This window comes from Cibotium barometz, chromosome 6, assembly GCF_041138505.1.
Source record: "Cibotium barometz isolate CiBa-2024 chromosome 6, ASM4113850v1, whole genome shotgun sequence".
In the NCBI taxonomy this organism is placed as follows: Eukaryota; Viridiplantae; Streptophyta; class Polypodiopsida; order Cyatheales; family Cibotiaceae; genus Cibotium; species Cibotium barometz.
The window spans coordinates 47,910,446-47,934,720 of record NC_141051.1 but is presented as its reverse complement, the minus strand read 5'-3'; the positions used below and the strand labels follow the sequence as shown (position 1 = coordinate 47,934,720).

Below are 24,275 nucleotides of genomic sequence, written 5' to 3'. Positions count from 1 at the left end.
CCCATTCCATCACTAAGCTTATGCAAGCAATTTACATGGCGGGATCGAAAACCTTGGAAGAAGCACAAGACAAATCCCTGCAAGTTGAAGCCCTATATACACCTTGGATGGTGGGCAAATCAAAGAACGAAAATCGAGATCCATCCCAAAAGAAGAGGTTCAAAGGAGGATCTCAAAGAAGAAATAAGCCATAGGAGGAGAAGGACAAGGGGAGGGAATAAACCTCCACTTTACCAAAAGAAGTTATCCCGCAAGCAACTTGAAGAAGGATAGTGTTTCCAATGTGGAAAGAAGGGACATATGGCTGTGAAATGTCCTGACAGGCCAAACCAAGAAGCCAAGCCGGCCCAAACCAATGTATTGCCAGGGAAACTTCAACATCAGGATGATACACCACCAGAGAGAAGGCAAATTTTCAAGACTTTGGACAAAGTGGCTAACCAACCCATGCTTTTCCATTTCGACAGTGGTGCTACCCAGCACTATGCTCATCCCCAAGTAGTTGGAGCTATGAACCTCCCTCCGCATAGATTCGGAGCTTCTATTTCTCCAGGTGCTACCTTTGAGGAAATGTCAGCAAAGGTGACCCCTATTTTGGGAAAGCTTCGGTTAAAGATTGGGGATTATGTGGACCATGAGAAGTTGTAGGAAAAGTTGGACATTGTGATGTAATTTTGGCTAGCATAAGAAGATAGATCCGGCCATTGATTGGGCTAGAAACAAGATAAGGTTTCCCTTCAAGGACAAGAATGTAACTTTTGATGTAAGAGTTGAGGGAAATTCTATTCCACTCATCGGCCATGTACAGGTTCCAAAAGCAATAAAGCAATCTATTTCTTTGTACTTAATATATGTCAGAGATCCAAAGGAGTCTGAGAGTGATGAATCACTCCCAACTCTTGATCATGAAAGGAAGACTTCTTAAAGAAATATGACGATTGTTTCGCAGATACTCTTCCAAGAGAGCTACCTCCAAAGAGACCGGAAGATCATCAGATTGACATCAAGCTAGAAAGTTCACCTCCTAACAGACCTCCACATCGTGTGAGTCAACCACAACAAGAGGAGATTATGAAGCAAGTGAACGAGCTACTGAAAAAGGGTTTGATTAGACCTAGCTCATCACTATTTTGCTCTCCAATCTTATTGGTTCACAAAAAGGATTTTTCTCGGCGTATGTGTATTGATTATAGGGCTCTTAACAAGATCACCGTGAAGAACAGGTTTCCTATTTCTAGGATTAATGACATCCTAGATAGATTGGATGGAGTCACCATCTTTAGCAGGATTGACTTGAAGAGTGGTTACCATCAAGTCAGGATTGTTCCAGAGGACATTCACAAGACCGCATTCAAGACTACTTTTGGACTTTAAGAGTATTTGGTGATGCCTTTTGGTCTTACCAATGCCCCGACTACCTTCAATAGTATGATGAAACGAATATTTCGACCACATAGAAAGTTTGCAGCTACTTTCTTTGACGACATCATTATGCTTTCAAAGAATGAGAAAGAGCATCGAAAGCATTTGGATATGGTATTTCAGGAACTATGGAAGCACAAGTTATATGTGAACAGTAAGAAGAGAGTTCTTTTTGTCAAAAAATTCACTACTTGGGCCATATAGTGTCCAAGGAAGGGGTCAGGATGGATCCAAACAAGATCAAGGCTATTATGAAATGGCCAGAGTTGACAAGTGTGCATGCAGTTCAAAGGTTCCTTGGCTTATGCTCTTACTATAGAAAGTTCATCAAGTGCTTTGTTGTGGTAGCTAGTCCACTACATGATTTGACAAAGAAAGCCGTGGGATTTCAAAGGACCAAAGCTGAAAAAGAATCCTTTGAAGCATGCAAAGGACCCGAGTTGTTTATTCCGGATTGATCAAAGCCTTTTATGGTAGAATGCGATGCCTCAAGAGATTGCATTGGAGCAGTCTTTAACCAAGAGGGCCATGCTGTGGCCTATGAGAGTTGAAGACTTCAAGGAGCCAAAAACACCGCACCTACATACGAGAAAGAATTAATGGCTATCATTCATGCCTTAAAGATTTGGAAGCACTATCTTATGGGTATCGAGTTTATTATCAAGACGATTCATTTGTCAGAATATGCAACGGAGATGATGACTAGATCTGAGAACACGAGCAAGTGCACTGCAAAAAATAGACAGCAATGGAGAAGGAGAGAGAGAGGCGTGTAACTCTGATCTATATACAAAAAAGAATCCCGAAAATATGATACAAAAGAGTGGGGGCCATTTTATATGGCCCCAAATATGCAATCGGCCTGCAGTAGTGACAGCCGACAGGACAAAAATGTCCACAACCAGTAAATATCACCAGTCGACCAGCTTCTCAGGGTCGGCCCTCACACGTGTGGAGTCGGCCAACAGCAGAGAGAAGCCGGGACTGCCAGTGACCAGTTGGCTAGCATTTGGTATAGCCGACAGGTCCAATACTGCCTCCCACACCTAGAAAAATAGGAAAAAATGGGGAAACAATATGGAGTGGGGAAAAATGAGAAAACACCTAATACAGGCGGGCACACCCACAACAAAGGCCCTGGTGTATATGTATAAACAGGAGATGACTTCTAACACCCCCTCTCAGCTCCTGGCTAACTACAATTCAAGTATTGAGTTCTCTTGGTCATCTTTGAGATTTGGGGATTTGACTCTTTGGTACTAGCCCGGTGAAGAGATTCTTGTGGGTCATCCTCGAGGTGTGCTTGGTATATCAGTGATCTTGTGCCTTGACATCAACATCGACATCGACTTGGATTACTTGAAGGAGGCCCTTGCTTTTTGCCAAAAGCAGCCTAAACTTTGCTTTTGTCTTTTATATTTTAATAATGATCAAATGTTGCTCAAAGTTCTTGATTTTTACTTCACTAGCTTCAAGGCCTTGCTTTTTGGCCCTGAAGCTACTTTTTGGAAAAGCGGACTTTAGCTTTTTGGTTCGGCTCAGTCTCCTCTTTCTAACGGTGCCCTTATTTTTTGGTCAACTTAGTTTGACTTTTTGCTTTTCCTTGCTTTTTGACCAAATTTGGTGTTTTTTCATAAGCCAAATTTAAGATCCCTGTTCCAATGCTTTCATCCATCTATCCATGTGTCTGGGCATGAGTTCCATCATGTGAACAAGAGCTAGGAGGGCCAAATAGTTACATCCCTCCCTCTTATATTGCAGTTGTTCTTAATTGTGGAATACAAATGTACTATATGTTCATGGTACATCATGTCCATCCATATGTTTCAAGGTACTAGCCCCATATGGTGATCTTGTGCATTTGGTCTTTCCTCATATAAGTGGTGCCTTCTGCTCATTTGGTAACATCTCAATGCCTTTTCTTTGATCGATGTCCTTGTCTTTGATGGTACATCTTCGTAGCTTGTCATATGTGTTAGATATAATAAATTTATACTTACCTTCTGCACTCTTCTGGCATCCATTTCTGATCCAAATGCGACTAATTCGTAAACTTCAAGAGGAAATCGTCTTTCCTCTGTTTCTCATGGAATGGAAGACAATTTGTTCCGAATGCAAAATTTCTTGTTCTTCTTCCACCTCTGGTGGATCCTCCAATACAAGCTCCTTTGAAGGTAGTCAGGTATATGGTTTCAATGGGCTGACATGGAAGGCATTATGTATCCTCCAATGTTGTGGAAGGTCCAATCGACAGCATATATTGTTTATCTTCTCGATAACCTGAAAAGGTCCATAATATCTAGAGGCAAGCTTGGGTTCCTTGTGCTCCTTAGCTTTAGACTCTCTTCTAAGTCTGGCTTTTTGGAATCTCAATAAGACCCAATCCCGTTGTTCAAAGGTGACCTTCCTTCTATGCTTATCAGCAGCTTTCTTTTGCTTTGCTTAAGATGTCTCAATAGCGAGTAAAGGCTATATCCAAATCTAGAACAAACTTGTCCGCATGGAAGATTTCTTCATTGGTCTTAAGAATGGGCAGCAACAATGGTTTGTCATAAATAATCTCAAAAGGAGCTTTGCCAGTCAAAGAGCGAACGGTGTTGTTGTAAGCAAATTCAACCAAAGGCAAATACTTCTCCCATTGATCCTTCGCTTCGAGGGCATAACACTTTAACAAATAGTGAGGTTGGCTATCTCACTTTGTCCATCCGTTTGAGAAAGATAAGCCGAAGAGAAATTCAACTTTGTCTGCATATTGTTGAAAACAGCTCTCCAAAAGGAACTAGTAGTCCGAGAATCTCTATCCCCCACAATGGATTTGGGTAATCCATGGTGCTTGAAAATCTGTTGAATGAATAATCTTGCTATATGCTCTGTGTGGATGTTCTTCTTTACGAGAATAAAGTGCTGAATCTATCAATAATAGTCCATATTCCATCATTTCCAAATCCTGACTTTGGCAATCCAAAGGTAAAATCCATAGCAATATTCTCCCATGAAACATTGGGAATTGGCAAAGGTTGCAATAATCCCTTGGGTTTTTGTCGATCAGACTTGACTCTCTGACAAACCAAACATTCTCAAACATATTGCTCAATGCCCTTTCTCATGCTAGGCCAATAAAAATAACTCTCCAAAGCTTGAGTTGTTGTCAAAATACCTCTATGCCCCATGTAAGGTGGAGCATGGCATTCCTCCATTACTTTTGGCCTCACGTCCACACATAATCGGGTTTGCATCATAAGGAGCTCTTCCTTGATGACATAAGAGGTCACCAAGTCTTCATTATGCAATTCCTCGAAATCCTCATCTGTAGCATAAAGATCTTTCATCGTAGAGAAGCCCATGTGATATTCCATAGAAACTGCATGAGCCATGGGTCTCCGAGATAAAGCATCTGCTACTTTGTTGTCTCTACCATGGGTGTGCATAATCTGAAAATGAAATTGGGCCAAGTAACTAGCTCATCTTATATGCTTTTCAGATATCTTAGGTTGAGACATGAAATGCCTAAGACTTTGATGATGTTAGAAGTCATCTTCTGTCTATACATATACACCAGGGCCTTTGTTGTGGGTGTGCCCGCCCGTATTAGGTGTACCCGCCCGTATTAGGTGTTTTCTCATTTTTCCCCACTCTCCATATTTTTTTTCCATTTTTTCCTATTTTTCTAGGTGTGAGAGGCAGTATTGGACCTGTTGGCTGTACCAAATGTTGGCCGACTGGGAACACTCGTAGTCCCGGCTTCTCTCTGCTGCTGGCCGACTCCACACGTGCGAGGGCCGACCCTGAGAAGCTGGCCGACTAGGGTCACTGGTAGTCCCGGCTTCTCTCTGTTGCTGGCCGATCCTGAGCAGCTGGCCGACCGGTGATATTTACTAGTCGTGGACATTTTTGTCCTGTCGCTTGTCCCTACTGCAGGCCGACTGCATATTCGGGGCCATATAAAATGGCCCCATGGCCCCCACTCTTTTGTATCATATTTTCAGGATTCTTTTGTGTATATAGAGCAAAGTTACACGCCTCTCTCTCTCTCTCCTTCTCCATTGCTGTCTATTTTCTGCAGTGCACTTGCTCTTGTGTTCTCAGATTTAGTCATCATCTCCGCTGCATATTCTGACATGGTATCAAAGCTCTAGGCTCTTGATAAATCTTGGGAATTGTGTGAGCAAGAGGGGGACTGTTGTGTTGCTGATTGGTGGACTGTTCGGGAAGAGGAGAAGCAAGAGGAAGGTGGGCTGATTTGCTGGACAACCACTTGCAGGTTTAAGTTCTTCTTTGTTCCTACCCACCCACCCTTTTCAGTTACATCCCCACAATGGCAGATCTGCTTGAGATGTCCGAGAGACATGTGAAGATCCCGACACTCCTCACGTTCCCAGTGGACCGTCAGTTGGGCAAGAATAACTAGGACATCTGGAAGGTAATGATGGAATCTATTCTTATGACCTTGCTGATTTCACTGTTGTTGGGGTTCCACGGCTGGAGGTAGAGGAAGGGGAGTTACCGTCGATACGGAAGGAACGCGAGGCACATGCACAGTTGTGGGATCGTGTCAATGCTAGGGTCCATTCCTTCATTTTCCTCAATTGCACACCGTAGGTAATTAATCATGTAAAGCATATGACGCTAGCCACAGATATATGGCAACATTTGGCTTCTCTTTATAACAGGGTATCGCCCATGAAGAGGATTTCCTTGGAAGTACAGATGCGGGTTATGAACCCTGCGAAGTCATCCACAATGCGGGAGCACATTAACAAGCTGCAGGCTCTTCAGCAGGAAGTTCTTCAGGCTAGGAAGGAGATATCGTTAGAGGATATGGCCATCATTTTGTTGTCACGTTTGCCCTCTCAGTACTCAGCATTCTACTCGTCTTTGATTACCAGTGGCAGGCTTAGCACCATCTCGTGGGAGGAGCTTGTGCCTATGGTTTTGGACCAGGAGGAAAGATTCTCGAACCCTCCACAGGGCGGAGGTTCGAAGGCCTTAACTGGCCAACGATCGAAAGGTTGTAACAACAAGGGCAAAGGGAAGGCTTCATCGGCGAAGTCTTCTGAGAAGAAGTCCGACTCAGACCAAGAGAAACTGAAGGCAGAGAGGACCTGTAATGATTGTAGCGAGAAAGGCCACTATTGGAGGCAGTGTCCCAAGCGAAACACCAAGAAGGGTGAAGACTCCTCAGCAGCAACCGTGAAGACTCCAACATTTGTGCACCTGGAGGTGATGGACACCGATGTTTCATTTTCTTCGGGCAAGGAGGAGGTTGGAGGACTCGCCGCTTCGGATACTCGGGAGTGGATTCTAGACAGTGGTGCTTCCAGGCACATGACTCCTTCCCGTTCCGATTTACAGGATCTCTACAGGTATTCTGGTCACATTCTTACTAGGGATACATCCACTATCCCAGTTCACAGTGAGGGTAGGTTGGAGATTGTTCCCGATGGCAAAGGGGGGAAGCATTCCTCCCACGTGTTGTATGTTCCGTCACTTGGTTTTCGTCTATTGTCAGTGCATCAGGTTTGCAAGACTGGCATACAGGTGGAGTTTGATGAGCATTTTGTTGCTCTCCGGGACAAGGCAACATGCCAGGTAGTTTGGGAAGGCGGAGTGGAGAATGGAGTTTACAAGCTCTCAGCACTCTCTCTCCTAGGTCCTCACTTTTGTGATGAGTGGCAATCTGGTAATTGCCACTTAAGTGTGGATACGCTGCAAGTGCAGGCTTTTCGGGACCAGATGGAGGATAGCTTGCCAGTTGATAGCAGCAGTTGGCAGGAACTTTCCAGTACAGATGTTGGTAGTTCTTGTGTTTGTCAGTCAGAGGAAACTAAACAGGTAACTTATGCTCTGATGTCTCGTAGTATTCGGGACAAAGAAGCTCCTGTAGATGAGGAAGTTCTTTCCACGGGGACCTCTTGGAAAGCCAGGTAGGTGATAGTTGATTACTTGCAGAAGGAGGTGGAGGTAGCACATTCTCGAGGCTTTGTGGTTCCGGATTTAGAGGGGGTTGGTTACAAGTTTCCGAAGGCCTTGAGTGGTCTTCAGCAAATTTCCAGGACTTGGCATCCCACCGTAACAGTTGTTGATCCTTGTGAGCAGTATGGTGCCTCTTTGACTTGGAAGCAAAATGGTTCATTGATTTTGTTGATTCATACCAGATTGGACGGGAGCTTCCTGATGAGGCTGTTGAGCTCATGTTTGCAGATGGCTCTGGGAGGCAGGATTGCGTATCTTGTGGTTCTCGCAGCATGTGAAGGATCTTGGACTCTTTTACATAGGAGGGGGATTGATGGATGGAGTCAGACTCCAAGGTTGGAGTGACTCAGATTGGGGAGGAGATCCAGACACGAGGAGATCTACTTCAGGTGACAGTTTTACCCTCGGCTCAGGAGTAGTTTTATGGAGAGCAAAGAGGCAACTATCTCTTGCCTTGTCGATAGAGGCAGAGTACTGGGCCGCTTGTGGTGCTGCTTGCGAGGTGGTGAGGTTGCAGAGGTTACTTGGCAAGATTGGGTTTCCAGTGGTGGAATTCTTGGTCATCCAGAGGCACTTTGTTCATGAAAAGATCCTTGCTGATGACATCTTGCTAGAGTTCTGTTCGACAAAGGACAGTGCAGTGGACCTCTTCACGAAGTCACTATCTCAGGCTATGCTCCGATGGCACTCCAGCTCTCTAGGGTTGGTTTTAAGATCTTCAAGAAAATCTTTTCGATAGAGCAAACACAAAGATGGTGTTTTAACCTTAATCTCTTTTGGTGGAGTTTTGAACCATGATCAAATCCTTGGATAAAAAGCTGAAAGTGCAATACTTGGTGGTGGAGGGTAGCACCACTGCACGGCGGAAAGCGGCACTTCAAAGGCAGTGGGTGGCTGATGCACTGGCACTGCTGGCGGCTCTCACACTAGTGGCTGGCTGGATGAGGCAGTGGAAGCGGCTGCAAGAAACAAGGCTGCCCAGAGGATGCGACAATGCTGCACTGAGAGAGCGAGCGGCGACAGTAGGGGCAAGGCAGCGCAGCACTTGTCACGGCTGGTGGCGATGGGAGGAACCAAGTGGCACAGGAGGTTTAGGGTGGTGGCTGGCATTGCACATGGCGGTTGGCGGCGCTGCACAAGGCAACTGGCGGCGCGATGGCTGCCTGACGACGGTGCATGAGCTAAGCTAGCGGAGCACGGCGACGGAACATGACAAAAGAAGGAGGCGCCACCCTAGATTCGGCGAATGGAGAGGGTGGAGAGTTTGACATGATAACGATGATGTTGATGTTGGTCTCCTTGCACTGCCACACGCTTGATCTTATGGATTGACGAGGGATCCATGCTTCTTATAATCCTACATTGGCACATCTGTTTGTTTTGTATTCATTGATTGTATTGGTCCTGACCAGCGTGCTTGTGGATTGTTCCTAAATAAATTCTTAAAAGGGAGCATGGCATGTTCCTCAATGTGGCGTACAGTGCAAGATCCCTATACCTCTCTCTCTCTCTCTCTCTCTCTCTCTCTCTCTCTCTCGGACACATGATTGAATCTGTCACCGCACGTCTCGCTGGGCTTATAGGTAATTCATTCCGTTTGAGTCCATAGAACTCATCTACCAGGTCAGTCAAATACTGGGCAAGGAAAAATCCGGTCTTTTGGTCATGGACGAAGGTATCCTAGCAAAAAGCTATAACACCTGTGGTTTGGTCTATATGTAAACTAGACCAATGTTGCCACAAGAGACTGCCTCACCCGTAAGGTGGGGAGCCGCTACGCGAACTTTAGCTTAAGGATCTGTTAGCATTGCCAAAGAAAATATGCATTAAACTGATGAATAAATTGATTGACAGCTACATGATCACACTTACCATCATACTTACTAAAATTTGGCCGAGTCCGAATGACGGTCGTGGATGTCGTGGGAGTCTGGCTGATGGCACCTATGAATGGAGAAATTGAAGAGGGGTCTGTTGAAATTGCAGATGCATGGCCTTCCTTTCTCGCTTGTGTTCGGGTATCATTCGCTCTCAGTCGAGCTCTCGTTGGTGCTCTCGAGCTTCGAGGTCAACCTAATGCCAGTCTTCTTCAAGCCTACATGGAGCTTCCTCGTATTCCAATCTGTCTGCTTTTTCTTCTTGCTTTCTTGCTTCTGCTTCAGCTTTTTCTTCCCGTCGTCTAGCCTCATCCTCTCATTTTTGTTGTTCCATCTAAAAGAAGAGGAAGATGAAGTCAAGGGTAGCTGCCAGCTACCCTTGACTTCTTGTTATAGTAGCCTCCAAGAGTTGGAGGCACTCCATGAGAAGTTGATTTTATGCTTGTAGTAGAGCAATGGTATCTGTTGCTGGTGGAAAAGCATGGTCTCCTTCTAGGGAGTCGTTTTCCTCCTGATGTGTACTCTCCTCTGTAGACATTTTATTGAAGTCGGTGGTCATGCCCAAGCGAAGTTTGACCATCCAAGGACACTCTCATGCTAGGATGCAGTGTGTGTGGACAAGCTGAATCTAATACCAATGTAACATGCAACGGAATTATGCGTAGATATACAATCCTATCACACAAAGTCTCACACCACCTTCTTTATCCTGAGTTTCGTGAGTCTTTAGCAATCTACTTCACACTTTAAGAGATGAGAGAGAGAGAGAGAAAGAGAGAGCTTTGTACACCTTATTGGGTCCCAAATTACCCACTGAAGGGCCCCCTCCTATTGCTAGGAGCATTTGCTTTATTACTTAGAAGAGAATGACTAACTTGGGACTGTAGATAAGCCAAACGCAAGACCTTAGGAAGACCAAGAGTCAGGCTGACTGTACACTGCTGTAGAAGCACCAATGATGTCCAATCTCAAGGCCAATGCACTCTTCCAAGGGGCTGTAGGAAGGCTGCAAACTGTGGCTGAGAGATGGCTGAATTGTGACTGTTCTAAGCTGTGAATATGCAACATGAATGAATGAATATGCTGTGTTTACCTTCACCCAGGAGGATGGAGCAAACGATTAAGTGTATGAATGCTGAAATCTGCTGTAGGCTGAGAAACGCTTATGGACTGAAATGCTTCTTCCTTGAGCTGATGATGGTGATGCATTTTCTGCTGCTGAATGCCTTTATGCTTCAAGCGATGATGATGAACCAATGGCTGAATGCTGAATCGATGATGACTGAATGATGGAATGATGCAAAACAATGGCTATTTATATGAGGTGGGTGGCTGGTCGACCAGTTATAGAGCTGGCTGACTGCAGCTACACGACTTGTATAATATGATAATGATGATTTTAATGCTAAATAAGCTGGCCGACTTAGCAATAATGCTACCAACTAGATGATAAATATGGATAAGGCTTATGCAAGGGTTTACATGCACATGGGATGAATGCTATGCAATGCAGAATGCTTTCTAATGCAAACCCTAAAGCTTCTACTGACTTCTACATGCATGAATGATTCTCTTCAAGTGGGTTAAGGGACTTGACTGACTGACTGACATGACCTACATAGCTCGTGCTTGACATATCTCGGACTGGGGATTACCATGGAGCCACGGTATAGGACAATATCATATATCCTAAAGGGTCCTACTGTTGTACAAAGATGCACTGATGATGAGCCATCTTGTCACTATGCACCACAGTGCAGAGTGCATGTGACAAATGCACACTTGACCTTGGACACTTAGATTGGAACCCTGGCTGACTCATCTCGAACTGAGCTCACATGGGACCAATTTCCACTCCAAGTCATGCACCTTCTGTTCAGATATGTCCACATGTCACCATTTGGTCCCTTCACAAATCTTGATCAATGTTTTGGAGCAAGCCCACACAAAGAACAGAACCAAAACGAGAAGAGGGATTTTCCACATAAGAAATCTGAAGCATTCACTAGAAAGATTGGCCTGAAAGTCGGCTACAACGCATGTGCAACATGGGAATTTAATCAATAAAGTGACTTATAATGTTTATAAGTCAGTGTGTTCACACCTCATTAAAGACGGGCTGGACTTATTATTATTTTGGGCATGTATAAGTGGATACAAGGAGACACCTAGCTTAAACTTGGGAAGCAAACTGGGAAAAGCATAAAAGCAGATATTTTGGGAACACTCAACCACTTATGGCAAAAAGAGAAAAGCACAATCCAAAAGTAGAGCTAGTCGTCTTTATAAAAAGCAAAGGGGGGGGGGGGGGGGGGGGGGGCTTGTATCTTGATCATCATGCGCTCAAGCTCCCTGGTCGACTACAGTTGAATCTCTCCCCTCAGTGGCCCTACTAAGGACGATGGACATCTTTGGTGGTTTCCTAGCGCTGGCCGTATAGTGCATATACTCCCCTTCTGCTGTGTGGTGGTCATACACATGTGACAGCAGCTGTCTCCTTTTCTCCCTCTTGCGCTGGCCGTACAATGTAGATACTGTTAGAAGTCATCTCTTGTCTATATATATACACCAGGGCCTCTGTTGTGGGTGTGCCCGCCCTTATTAGGTGTTTTCTCATTTTTCCCCTCTCCGCGTATTTTTCCCCATTTTTACAAGGTGTGGGAGATAGTTTTGTGGCTCCTGGCTGATCCAGACACTGGCCGACTGCTAGTCAGGGTGTCCTAGATGCTGGCCGACTGCTCCTTCCGGTCCCCGACCTCTCATGTGTGCTGGCCAATTGTGTACAGCTAGCCGATTGGTGGATATAGCTGGTCATGGACATTTAGGTCCAGTCGGCTGCCTTTTCTACAGGCCGACTGCATGTTTGGGGCCATATAAAATGGCCCCATAGCCCCCACACCATTGTGTATCATTATTCGGGATCTTCTTTGTGTATATAGAGCAGAGTTACACGCCTCTCTCTCTCTCCTTCTCTTGTACTGTTTTTCTGCACTGTGTTTGCTCTTGTGTTTCCAGATTTGGTCATCATCTCCGCTGCGTATTCTGTGACAGACACTCCCCTTCTAATGTTCCCTGGCCGTACAAAATAGCCGCACAGCACAGCTCTCTCTCTTGTCCACTTGCGCTAGCCGTACTGCTGACCTCTGGTGTTCTTCTATGCGCTGGCAAATGGTTGGGACACGGGCTTGTTCTAGAAACACTTTGAAACTGAATCATTTTGATGTTGCTTGGATGAGTAGTCTATGTGATCCAAAGGAGCCAAATTCACTTGGAGAGACTCAAGAAAATCAGCATTGGATGAGAGCCATACAAAATGAAATGGATGCCATTTAGAAATATGGTACTTGGGATTTGGTAGATTTGCATGTTGGTAAAAAGACAATTGGCAGAGTAGGTTTACAAGGTTAAGAGCAATGCAGATGGATCTATTGACAGTTTCAAAGCCAAACTTGTAGCGAAGGGCTACTCCCAACAGAAAGGGATTGATTATGATGAGACCTTTGCTCCCACATCTCGGATGACTACCATTAGATGTGTTATTGCATCGGCTAGAAAGTACATCAGTTGGGCATTAGAACAGCCTTTCTCAATGGGGATTTGCATGAGAAAGTTTTATGTGAGTGAGCCCATTGGTTTTGTGGTGCCTCGTCAAGAAGACAGTGTGAAAATTACGAAAGGCGTCGTATGGTCTCAAGCAAGCTCCTCGAGCTTGGTATGAGAAAATCCATGCATAGGACAAGGAGGATTTGATTGTAATCATCCTTTATGTGGATGACATGTTGCTTAGTGGAACAAGTGAAGACAATTTGCATGTTGCTTACTGGGACAAGTGGATTTGATTGTAATCATCCTTTATGTGGATGACATGTTGCTTACTGGGACAAGTGAAGACAAAATTTGCATGTTGCCGGGGGGGGGGGAGGGACTCTTTGATGCCCTCGCCACAACGGGCTCACCATACATGCCAACAGATTGAAATCATATCCAGCCTATTGGCCCTCAATGTAGACACAAGTCCCCGGCCATGAGGTGCCACTGTGCCAGTCCACATGACCCTTGGCATTGACATAAGTCCCCTACCATAAGGCATCATGACCACTATGGAGCTCGTCCATAGGTTCAAAGCTCGTCAAGAGGTCGAAAGCACAAAGAAATTCACTCACAAATTGGTGTACCTGTAACGCCTTGCTGGCCTACATGTAAGGCACGGTGTGCCTCAATCCCACAAGCCACATACCAAAGCCCCTTTGCAACTACACGACGGGGAGATCCTCACCGAGTATCATCACATGGAGAGCTATTGCCTGGGTGACAGTGATCGATCTCTCCCTCCACTACAAGGAAGCCGTAGGAGGACATGCTCGAGTATCATCACATGGAGAGCTATTGCCTGGGTGACAGTGATCGATCTCTCCCTCCACTACAAGGAAGCCGTAGGAGGACATGCTCTCTGACTGTAGGAGAGACACAATTTCCACTCTCGACCCCATACTCAGAGTATGGTATTCCAGTTGGCCCGTGGACGTAATGTCTACACTCGGAATGACTGCTCATTACAAGCTAAACGAAAGGAAGATTGTCTAGCACATTCTTATGAATGGCATACTTGCATGCTTGGAACTTTTTTCGAGTGAATTAATGTATTGCTTGCAAGATCTGTGTCTAGTTTACAAGCACGGGACGCCCTCTCGTGAACCGTGCAATGTGAATTTGAATTCTTACCTCTCTTGTGGGCTGTAGGCAAGTGGTAGGTGTGACTCTAAACTCTTTGTTAAAGCTTGCTAGAGTTGTAGTTCACTTTGTTGTTTTGCGTGTCCGCAGTTCATTAAAGTGCAATCGAACAATTTATAAGTGAGTTTGGGCATCCACACTTCATTAATGAGTGGGCGGACAAATGTTGGGCCATCTACTATTCTGATCGGCCACATTATTGACCAAGCACCGTCCCCACTTATGCAAAGGTGTGGCCTATGCTGAGATGGACCAATGGCCATCCACCATGCAAATGTAAACCTTCTCTCTCTCTCCCTCATTTCTCTTGAATGGGGCACCAACTTCAAGGAAGGGAATTTTCGAGGAATTTACGCACAAAACAGTCCATGCAATCTCTTGCTAGCTCCTTGAGGTTCTTTTACATGGTGGAGCTTGTAGATGATCAAATTACAAGTTTCTAGCCCCACATTGACCTAATCCTCTACTCTTTCATGGATTTCTACACGATGGCAAGGGTTTTCAGCAATTCTGTTGCTGACAATTCTTCCAAAAGCTGAAACCCTACTTTTCAAAAACCCTAATTTTGCAAAAACCCTAATTCTACAAAAACCCTAATTTCAGCCAGCAGTGCTATGAAGTAGGTTTATCTCTCCTTCTCTTTTGTATCTTGCTAAGTTTTGATTAGCATTAATCTCACATGCTAATCATATGTTTAAGTCTTTCCATTGTATCGCTCATGTGATAGCTTGTCCTTATCGGACTTTGGCAACTACAAGGCCAGTTGAGTGAGCTTCTTGGCAAAGATGATTACATGGTACCTGATACCAACTTTGCCCAAGTCCCAGAACTCATCCTGGGGGGGGGGGGGGGATACTCTGGTAGCAAAAAAACCTCTTGAGGTCTTCGTCATAATTGGCCCACCGACAATCAAGAACGCAAGTTTTCAAGATCCTTGTGTTGTCAAGACCAATAGAGCCACCAAAGGCAAGCCTCACCCGTCAAGTGATAAGGGGCGACAAGCCAAACTTTGACCTTTACGAACATTTGATGAGAAATAGAGAAATACATTCCAAATTGATGTACCCACACATATGAGTAATTGAGATCAAGTTTAACATCATACTTACTGAACTCAATCTTCTCTCGTGGATAATTGACTTGAGATGTTGCCTGAGATATTCATTGGAGTGAGGCAAATATTTTCAAGTGGCATCAATCATCTTCAGCTTGGCAACAATCCTTCTTCACCTTGCAACAGGCCCTATCCTCCACTCCGCATCGAGTGTCCGCAACTTAGTGGCAATCTTCCTCTCTTAGTCAGCCTTGATGCCAAACACATTCGTTGGAGCGCCGATGCTCTCTATTCCACTCTCTTCCTTTGGTTACATGAGTAGCATCTATGACATCGTAGGATCATCTCCAAGGCTCATTGGGGAAGGGGTGCCACTGGTGATCACCCTAAGCATCACCAAGGGTGAGGCCTCTGAAGTCTCCTCAGGAATCATGCTCTCTTCATGAGCACTCATAGGTAGGCGGCTCAACGAGTTTACTGGAGCACATAACACCCATCCACTAGAGATGAAGTACGCAGCTCTACAAGTTTTTCTAAGAGCTCAATGAACTTGAAAGCGCCTTATCAAGGCCTCAATCAAAGCTGAAGCTCTAATACCACTGTTACATGCATTGCAAAAAAAACTTAAGATCATAGAGATTAAGGATGCAATGCATTTAATAAAGAGAGCATAGAGGGGAGAGAGATGAGAAATAGTACTCGAGTTTAAGTCTCAATCCAACCCACAGGCCTCACCAACCTGTAGTGTATTTGCTTGAATTACTAAATTATACAAAGTGCAAAGTGGCATTACCAGACCCTTGACCTCTTGACGATGAGAGCCTTGACCTCTTGATGATGCGCTGGATTGATTCCACGGCTGACTTAAGGCAACTGCACACACAGCGCTGCTAGTCTTGCCAGGGCGGGGGACCTAGTGAGCCCAAGAGAAACTGAATGCGAGTTTATGCCGGTCATGGACTGTTGCTGGCACTTGAGCCATCTCCTTTGCTTGAATGCTTGGAAACTGACTTTGGATTGCATTACACTTGTCAAGCTGCCCTACACCTCAACAACCTTGAAAAAATAAGTTAAATATTATTAAGTTCCCATGGGCTGTCCTAAGTTCTAACAGCCCATACTCTATCCGCTCTTGCCCAGTGCCCAAAACGGAGAGTCCTTAGCCTTCTGGGCTGCCCAGAATTGGAGCATTCAGCCATGCTATCATTGCAGAATCAGAAATTACCCAATGTGATATCACAAAGCCAATGGGGGCCTCCTTAAGTAAAAACCTTCATTAACCTGAAGATCTCTTCCATTTCCCTCTATGGTAGATGTAGAGTTGAAAATTGTTTACTAGGCATAAGCTATCATTACAATGTCCACATTTAAAGTTACGACGTTACTACCATAACAATTCCCACACTAAAAGACTCAATAGTACTGCCGCATGTTAACAAGCTGCTCGAGAACCATGGTCATGTAAAAATCTGCTCAAAAAAATGTGACTATATAGAAGTCTTTCCTAAGAGGTATCATCGTGAAAAGTATTAAAGCATTTTAAAAAAGTTTCCACTTCACTTAGCGAAACGAACACAAAAGGAGACGTACTTGAGCAATCAGCCAATTATGATAATTCTTCGGATTAATTTCTATGGCTATGTCCATTGGAGTAGTCAACCATTTCCTCCCTTGCTTCAAAGCACCGTTGAGAAGCGCGATCCTGAGTGAAATGACAAACTACAGTGAACAAAAAGCAGACATCACAGATGCAAAGTTTAAAATTCATCCAAACCCCTAACTGCTTGCAGGCTGTGAGAGTAATACAAAGAAACATAAAAAGGAAGGACCACATCACAAGCCTAAAAGGAAATATCACATCACAATCCTAGAAAAGGCAAGACCACATCATAGCCCTAGCATATCACAGTTGGAACCATGCAAAGCAACATGGTAAAGACAAGCTCGGGCAAATAACTAACTGATCGCACATGATCAATGGCACATTCCAAACCCTCAAGAAGCTCACCAAAGCAGACCTAAATAATACAAAAAGTCAAAGCAACAAGAAATGGCGTCCGACCATTCAAGCACACCTAATGCTCCAAAAAGCACGCCTTAATACTCACAAAAAGCATGCTCACGATTCCAAGCAGCTAAGCAACTTCATGACTCTAGCAGCTCGCAGCAAGTATGTTTTCACAAACCCCGGACAGGATGTTGTCCAAAAAGCCTAACAGGATGCAGAAAGAATACTGTTCAAAAGCCTCGCTGCCCACAGCAGGCCGGAACATAAGCAGAAAGGCGACAATGACGCGAGAATGCATACTGCAGAGGTGCTCCTCCGATCTGCTGGTAGCGGAGAGCCTGCTCCTTCTGGATGCTGTTGAACATATTGATGCGCTTTTGCAAGACAGAGTCGAGGTAGGCCTGGTCCTTGGACACGGGGACATTCTCCCGACGGTGAGTTTGCGCAGGCGCCATGGCGTAACAGGGGTGGAGGGGCAGACGGGAAGAAGAACAGCTGATGCGGCAGCCAAGGCGCAAAACCCTCACATGCTCTCTTGCTTCATAAAAGCCCCCTCTTAACAGCATCATCAGTTTGATGCTCTTTAAAGTTCCATTTCCAAAGTTCATAAAGTGATAACCCCCACAGGTTGTGGGATCCCTACTAAGGTGTGTAAAATCCTAGATTTTATGGTAGACCTACACCAAGCGTGCACATTGCCCAAACTCCATCCAATGTGACATGTCCCATGCCACCAAAGCCCTTTATCCAAGTGTCTAGCTAGAACTTGGTCATGGCCTAATCTAGGTCCTCTTCTTGTGGGTTGTGAGGTGTGATATGGCTTCATAAGCATTACATTAACCTACATAGTCTCTACCTCAAGATTGCATGTGCCATGAATGCATCAAGGATAGCATCAATCACTCTTTGGCCTTGGCCTCTCTTTTTTTGGGGGGGAACAATAAAGTATATATATTAACTATTGAAAGTCAGACCAACAACATATATCACACCCACACCTGACTTTCTCACAACCTCTAATACCCCACATCCACACTACTTTACTCCTTTTTTATCTCATTCAGAATTTTACAAAGGAAATCCCATCTATCATCTTCACATAAAAAACTGGATTGATCCCAAGAAATCGCATATCCTAGCAGTAAACAAGCCTCCATCATAGCCTTAGTAGTGCAGCCCCAAGGAGACTATTTCTCCAGCAATCCTCCGTGTTTTAACCACACCTTCACAGTAGGTCTTGTGCCAACCGGGTTCTCAATAAAAGCCACAAATGTGTGATCCACTTGCTTTTCCTTACGGTACCATCTCTCGATTTTGGGCCCAAATCTGGGGGCCCCTTTCTTCTCAATCCAACATCTAACCTGCAGCAGCCAGCAAGTCCACATTAGGGAGTAACCCTAAGTATGTAAGAAGTTCCGCCAATATAAAGGGGGCATCATTATGAGATATTCCTCTGTAAGTTCTAAATCAACACATCCAACTCCACAGACCAGATTTTATTTACATTATAGAAAGACCAACACATGCAAATGCATTTATACATCAGCTCAGAGTCCTGCAGTCCTGTACAAGTAATCTTCAAAAACACTATGTCATTTCTGCTGGTCCAAATTTCCCATAAGATGCAAGCTGTAATAATGTTAAAAACTAGTCCACTGCATTCACCATTAATTGCCCATTTCCCAAGAAACCAATCCTCCCAAAAAAATTATAAATTTAATCCCTTTTATATCCACCTCGTCATTTTGCCCCAAGTGCTTCTTAGGGTAGGGCAGTCCCAAAACAGATGCTTACCACTCTCTCCAAAGAAGACCTGTATCTAGGGCATACACCACTAGCCATGTTTCTTTTCTGCATCTTATACCTCATAGGAAGTGCCCACATACAAACCTTCCATTAAAAAAAACTAAAATTTTATAGGCATGTGAGAGTTCCATAGCACATGCCATCTCTTTTTCCAACTTGCCAAACAGTCCACTTTACATTCCATATTTTATTACAGTACATAACGATCTGATTCTCTACGTGTCACGCATGCGAGGCGCAAGTGGGCGAGTGGTGATATTAATCGGCTCGTGGGAGTGCATGTATTGTGTACGTCGACGGGTGGTTGGCGTATCGCGTCTTGCATGGCAGTCGTCTTTAGTAGTTGGCTCCTTCATGAGGATGACGGGGCGACTGGATGGGGAGATTGGGACCCAGAGGCGGAGGAGGAAATGAAGCGAAGAGGTGAGGAGGCTGAGGCGGTTTGCATCAAAAGGAAGTGTGCCCCTGATTGGCTTAACGAACGTCTATGTAATCAAGTCAAAGAGAAGGTATGCCTGAAGCTGAGCCCGAAATTCATCAAAAGCCAAGTAGGTTTATTCTCTATGTGTAGTGTGTTCTTGTTCTGTCTAGGAAAACCTCCATCGAAGGGAGAACTAAGGAGATGGCTGTAGGAATCCATCTTGCATGATTATGCTATTTCTAAGATATTCTATCTTGGTAAGGGTTTTTTTAATGTTTTATTTATCAAAGGGCAATCTGTGTGACTGAACTGTTTGCCAAGGGCCCTTTGTTCTTTGGTCAGAGGCTAATTCATGTCTTTCCCTTTGACCCTCTTTTTGATGTTAATATTTTGATGTTAATAAAAGTCTGCAAAACGCCTACCCTGTTTAGGTCGAGGTGATAGGGTTGCCCCCTTGGCTGAGACCAGCTTTGCGTGATATTGCTCAATCTCTGGGTTTGGTGTTGTTTGTCCCTGGTGATGAGGTAGGAGGAAAACAAGGGAACAGTGTATATATTACATGGAATCCTTCTATTGAGACTCCGAAATCTGTCAAAGTTGACTTAGGGCGATTAGGGAAACTGGAACTGAGTCTCAAATTTGGTGCATTCCTTCGAGCTTGCTTCAGGTGTGGGGCTTTTGGGCATATTAGCAAAGACTGTCCGACTGTGGTGATCCCTAGAGAGGATCTTAAAGAGGAGTATAGCGGAGGAATTGATAAGGAGAAGGATCTGTTGGAGTCTCAAAAAGCTGATCCTAAGGGGAAGGAAGTGATGATAGATTCCGGGGATAAAGAGAAGAAAAGAGGGTGGGATAAAGTCAAGTCTAGACCCAATGTAAGGCAGAGTAAAGCTGAAGCTAGGAAAGCTATGTAGAATAGGAGGAGTGGGAGGGGGGATAATCAAAATTCTATTATTTTTTCTAACCCTTTTAGTCCACTTCTTGAGAGAGAGAATTCCTTGTTGATAGATCAATGCCCTGATAAAGCTAATAGTGAAGCTACAAAAGGAGGTTAATCTGGCTCAAAGTAGTCAGAAGGATTGTGCGGAAGTGGAAATGGTATTGGAAACTCCATTATCATAATGAACCATAAAAAGCTTAAAGGAGGTACCTGGAATGTAAAAGGGATTAAAGACAAAAAGAAATATAACATTTTTTGGGATCTAGTGAAGACTTGGGACTTATCTATTCTAGCTGTCCAAGAACATAATCTTTCTAGTAACATTTCGAGGATGAATTGTTTTGGGGAATGGGATATATTTTATGGTCGCATCAAGTTAGGTTTTAGTGGGGTTATGACCATATTTAAGAGGGATCTCAGTCCTAGTATTATAGCTAATCATCCTGAGGGAAGGATTTTGATAGTAGAGATCATTTTTAATGGTCAGAGAATATGGATCATTAATATTTATGGGGCTCACAATCACAAGGTTAGGAGCTGCATGTGGGATTGGATTGCTGGTGTAAATGTTCAAGTACCTTGTGTTCTGTTAGGAGACTTCAACATGGTAGAAAGAGTGGTGGACAGATGTGGTGGTAGCACTATTTTAATAGGGAAGGAAAAAGGGAAGTGGGAAGATCTTAGAAGGAGACTGGGACTTAAAGATAGCTGGTATCTTGGGGACTGGAGAGATAAGCCAGGGCATACATATTTTAGTTTGCAATATCTTTCTTCCTCATCAAGAATTGATAGAGTTTTCTTTAGTCAACAGGCTGCTTGGGTGCCTCACACTTTGAGGTGACTGTGGATTACAACTCTACTTTATCTGACCATCTCCCTTTAATGTGGGGTTGGTCTCACTGTGATGGGTCTGGTTTGGACTTATCTCATTACCCCGAGGTTAATAATTTATTGTTGAAAGACCTCTCTTTGTGGAATATACTAAAGCAGCTATTAATAATTTGAAAAGGAGAATGGGAGCTGAGGGCTGTTGGAAACAGTTTGCCAATGAGATTCAAGGTGTTATTAGGGATGTGGGAAAACTGAGAGCTTAGGAAAGGAGAGCTGAGAAATAAAAATGGTCTGCTCTTTTAGAAGAGTTGCTGTTGAAAAGACAAACTATTGGGCTGGATTCTGGTGACACTAAGCTGTACTTTAAGTGTCAAGCTAATATCAAAATGGTGGAAGATAAATGCTTTAGAGAACATGAATATTGGACCAGAAAGAGTCTATTCAGCAATAAAAAGAAACCTAACAATAAGTTTTTTAAACTTTCCAAGAATAAAAATGACATAGTGATGGGGGGTGCATTTTAGATGAGGATGGCACTCCTTGAAATGACCACAAACTGCTTGCTTTGAAATGGGTCAAATATTTGGGGTCTACATTGAGCTTAAAAGAAGATTCCTCTTTGAGGAGATTCCAAGCTGAAAACAGGCTGCTTGGTCTTCTTAATCAGAAAATGAACTCTGATAATGCTAAATGGTTAGAAAGGGATATTGAGATGGATGAGTGCTGGTATGCTCTACTGAAGTTGGGAAGGGGGGTGGGATGGTCTTTTAACTGAGTTCTTTATTACCTTTTGGCCCTCTTTAAAAGAGGTGGTGACTGACATTTGTAAGAAAGCCTTCAAATTTGGTCATTGGGATAAAGTCTTTAAAGAAGGATTGGTGAAACTCATCCCCAAACACACTGCTTGCAACAAAAGGTTTGGGCATTGGAGGCCTATCACCTTACCGACTATGATGTATAAATCTTAGCTAAGGTGCTTACTATCAGAATTACCCCTGTCTTGCAAGAGATCATCTCAAAAAAACAACATGGGTTTATTAAAGGCAGATCCATATATGACAACATTTATGCTACTTCATTGGGTAGAGATGTGGCCATTAAAACCCAATAGAAGTGTATCATGATGCAACTAGATCTTGAGAAAGCATATGATAGGATACAGTGGTCTTTCATTGCAAGAGTGATGGAAAGAATGGGGTTTGTAAAAGAATGGCTACTTGCATCTTTTCTCTTTCCCTGGGTGGTTTCTCTAATGTACTCCTTAATGTAAGAATAGTAGGAGGCTTTGAAATCAATAGGTCAGTCAAACAGGGATGCCCTTTAGCCCCTCTATTGTTTGCTATTGCTCCTCATCCTCTGATCCTATCACTTGAGATGGCCTGTAGGGAAGGCAAGATTACTGGCTTAAAACTCAAACATAGTGAGCAGCTGGTCATTCAATGTTTTGCTGATGATTCTCTTTTATTTTTAAAAGCTGAGAACAGCAATGTGAGAATGGCTTTAAATATTGTTCAAGAGTTTGTTGATGCCTCAGGGTCTAAATGCAATCTTCTAAAATCTAGGATCATAAGTTTGACAGAGGATAATGATTTTGATCTCCAGAGGTGGGGATGTGAGGTAGTACAAAAGGGCCACATAGTGAGGCTACTTGGAGTTCCCTTTGGTGTGGGTCTTACCAATAAACAGCTGGTCATGTGGGCCATAAACAGGTTTGTTGAGAAATTAAAGAAGTGGGAAGGTCTGAGAGTACCCTTTCATATCAGAATTGATTTATGCAACTTAGTGTTGAATGCCTATGTTATGTTTCTAAGTCTAGTGCTTAAATTTGGGAAGTGTCACTGGAAGGAGATTACTGGTCCTATTAGGGATTTTCTATGGAGAAATGATGTAGGTAAGAAAAGAGTTCCTGCATGGTTGGCTTGGGAGAAATTGGCAGTGCCCAAAAATGAAGGAGGCATTGGTATCATACATCTGCCCACCCATTGTGAAGCTAGAAGGAGCTTAATGCTACCTAGGATGCTCTCTCAATTCTCCACTTGGTCCTTGATGATAAGGGAGATGGTGGAACTATATGAGGTCTTGGCCAGAGGGAAATGGGGGAACTTAACTTGGATAGACAAAGTGTTTTCAGCTGCTCCTCTGAAAATTACATGCTCTGATTTCTGTAAAATGCTTTGCAACAGCTTGAAAGAGAATCTGAGCCTTTTGGTCTGGGATGGTGGAGGAAGAGTATTTGGGTGTCACTTGGGTTATGGTGGTGGACTCACAAGTTTGACCCTCCTCTTGCATCATTGGATATTGAGGTGGCTAAGTCCCTCAATAACAAAGGTATTAGACACCTAGCTGATTGTTGGGACAGTAATGCTGCTGGACGGAAAGAGTTAAATACATTATCCTTGGAGTTTTAGTTAACCAGAAAAGAGAGAGACTTGATGATACAGGTGTTGGAGCTGCTGCAAAGTGAGTTATGTTCCACAACCACATATATTTCAGTCTAGATCAAGGATTGGGCATGGTCTAATGGTGTTAAACTGAAGGATGGAAAAACTAAAGATATTTATGCTCTCATGAGGAAGGGAGATGCTAATGTTATGTATTGTAATTGGCCTTGGCCTCTTAATCGAATGGTTTGGTAATTTGCACCAATTGGCACCCTTCAACAACCTCCTCATGTTACTAACTTCTTCTTCATACTTGTGCTTGTAGATAGGCAACTAGCTTATACAACAATTTCTCTTTGGCTTTAAAAAAAAAAAACTCAACCTCCAAAATATAGCCTCTTAATTCGGCAATAATAGCATCACCAACTTGATTTATATCTATTTTTCCTTCCCTTTCTCTCATGGTGGCTAATCTTCCCCTAAGGTAGCCAACAAAATGAGATGTGGATCAAATTGGCAATGCTATTATTGCTTTGTCTAAGGTAGCTAACATTATTTGTTCCAATAAAGTATGCCACTACCTTTATTGACTTGGTTACTCTTCATGAAGAGGGAAGAAATAACCACATCACGGATGTTCGCATGCCTAGCATAGGAAGGGTGTCATTCATAACAATCACTCATAAAGAGTTTTGGCAAGCAATAATAGCATCACCAATTTGATCCACATCTAATCTTACTTCCCTTTCTCTCATGGCTAAGCTTTCTCTAAGGTAGCTAACAAAATTAAATGTGGATCAAATTATTGCTTTCTATAGGGTAGCCAACAAA

General features: G+C 43.7%; 1 protein-coding gene across 1 annotated transcript in view; it reads right to left on the bottom strand.

Moving 5' to 3' along the window:
- Positions 1 to 17,684, bottom strand: part of LOC147637813 (threonine--tRNA ligase, mitochondrial 1-like) — a 46,750-nt gene extending 29,066 nt beyond the window's left edge. Inside the window, exons 1-2 of the mRNA XM_086799644.1 lie at positions 17,366 to 17,684; positions 16,648 to 16,759 (exon numbers count right to left, since the gene is read on the bottom strand). Of these exons, the coding sequence (XP_086655770.1) occupies positions 16,648 to 16,759; positions 17,366 to 17,673 (420 nt within the window). The 5' untranslated portion in view covers positions 17,674 to 17,684. The remainder of the gene's footprint in view (positions 1 to 16,647; positions 16,760 to 17,365) is intronic.
- Positions 17,685 to 24,275: the final 6,591 nt, after the last annotated feature.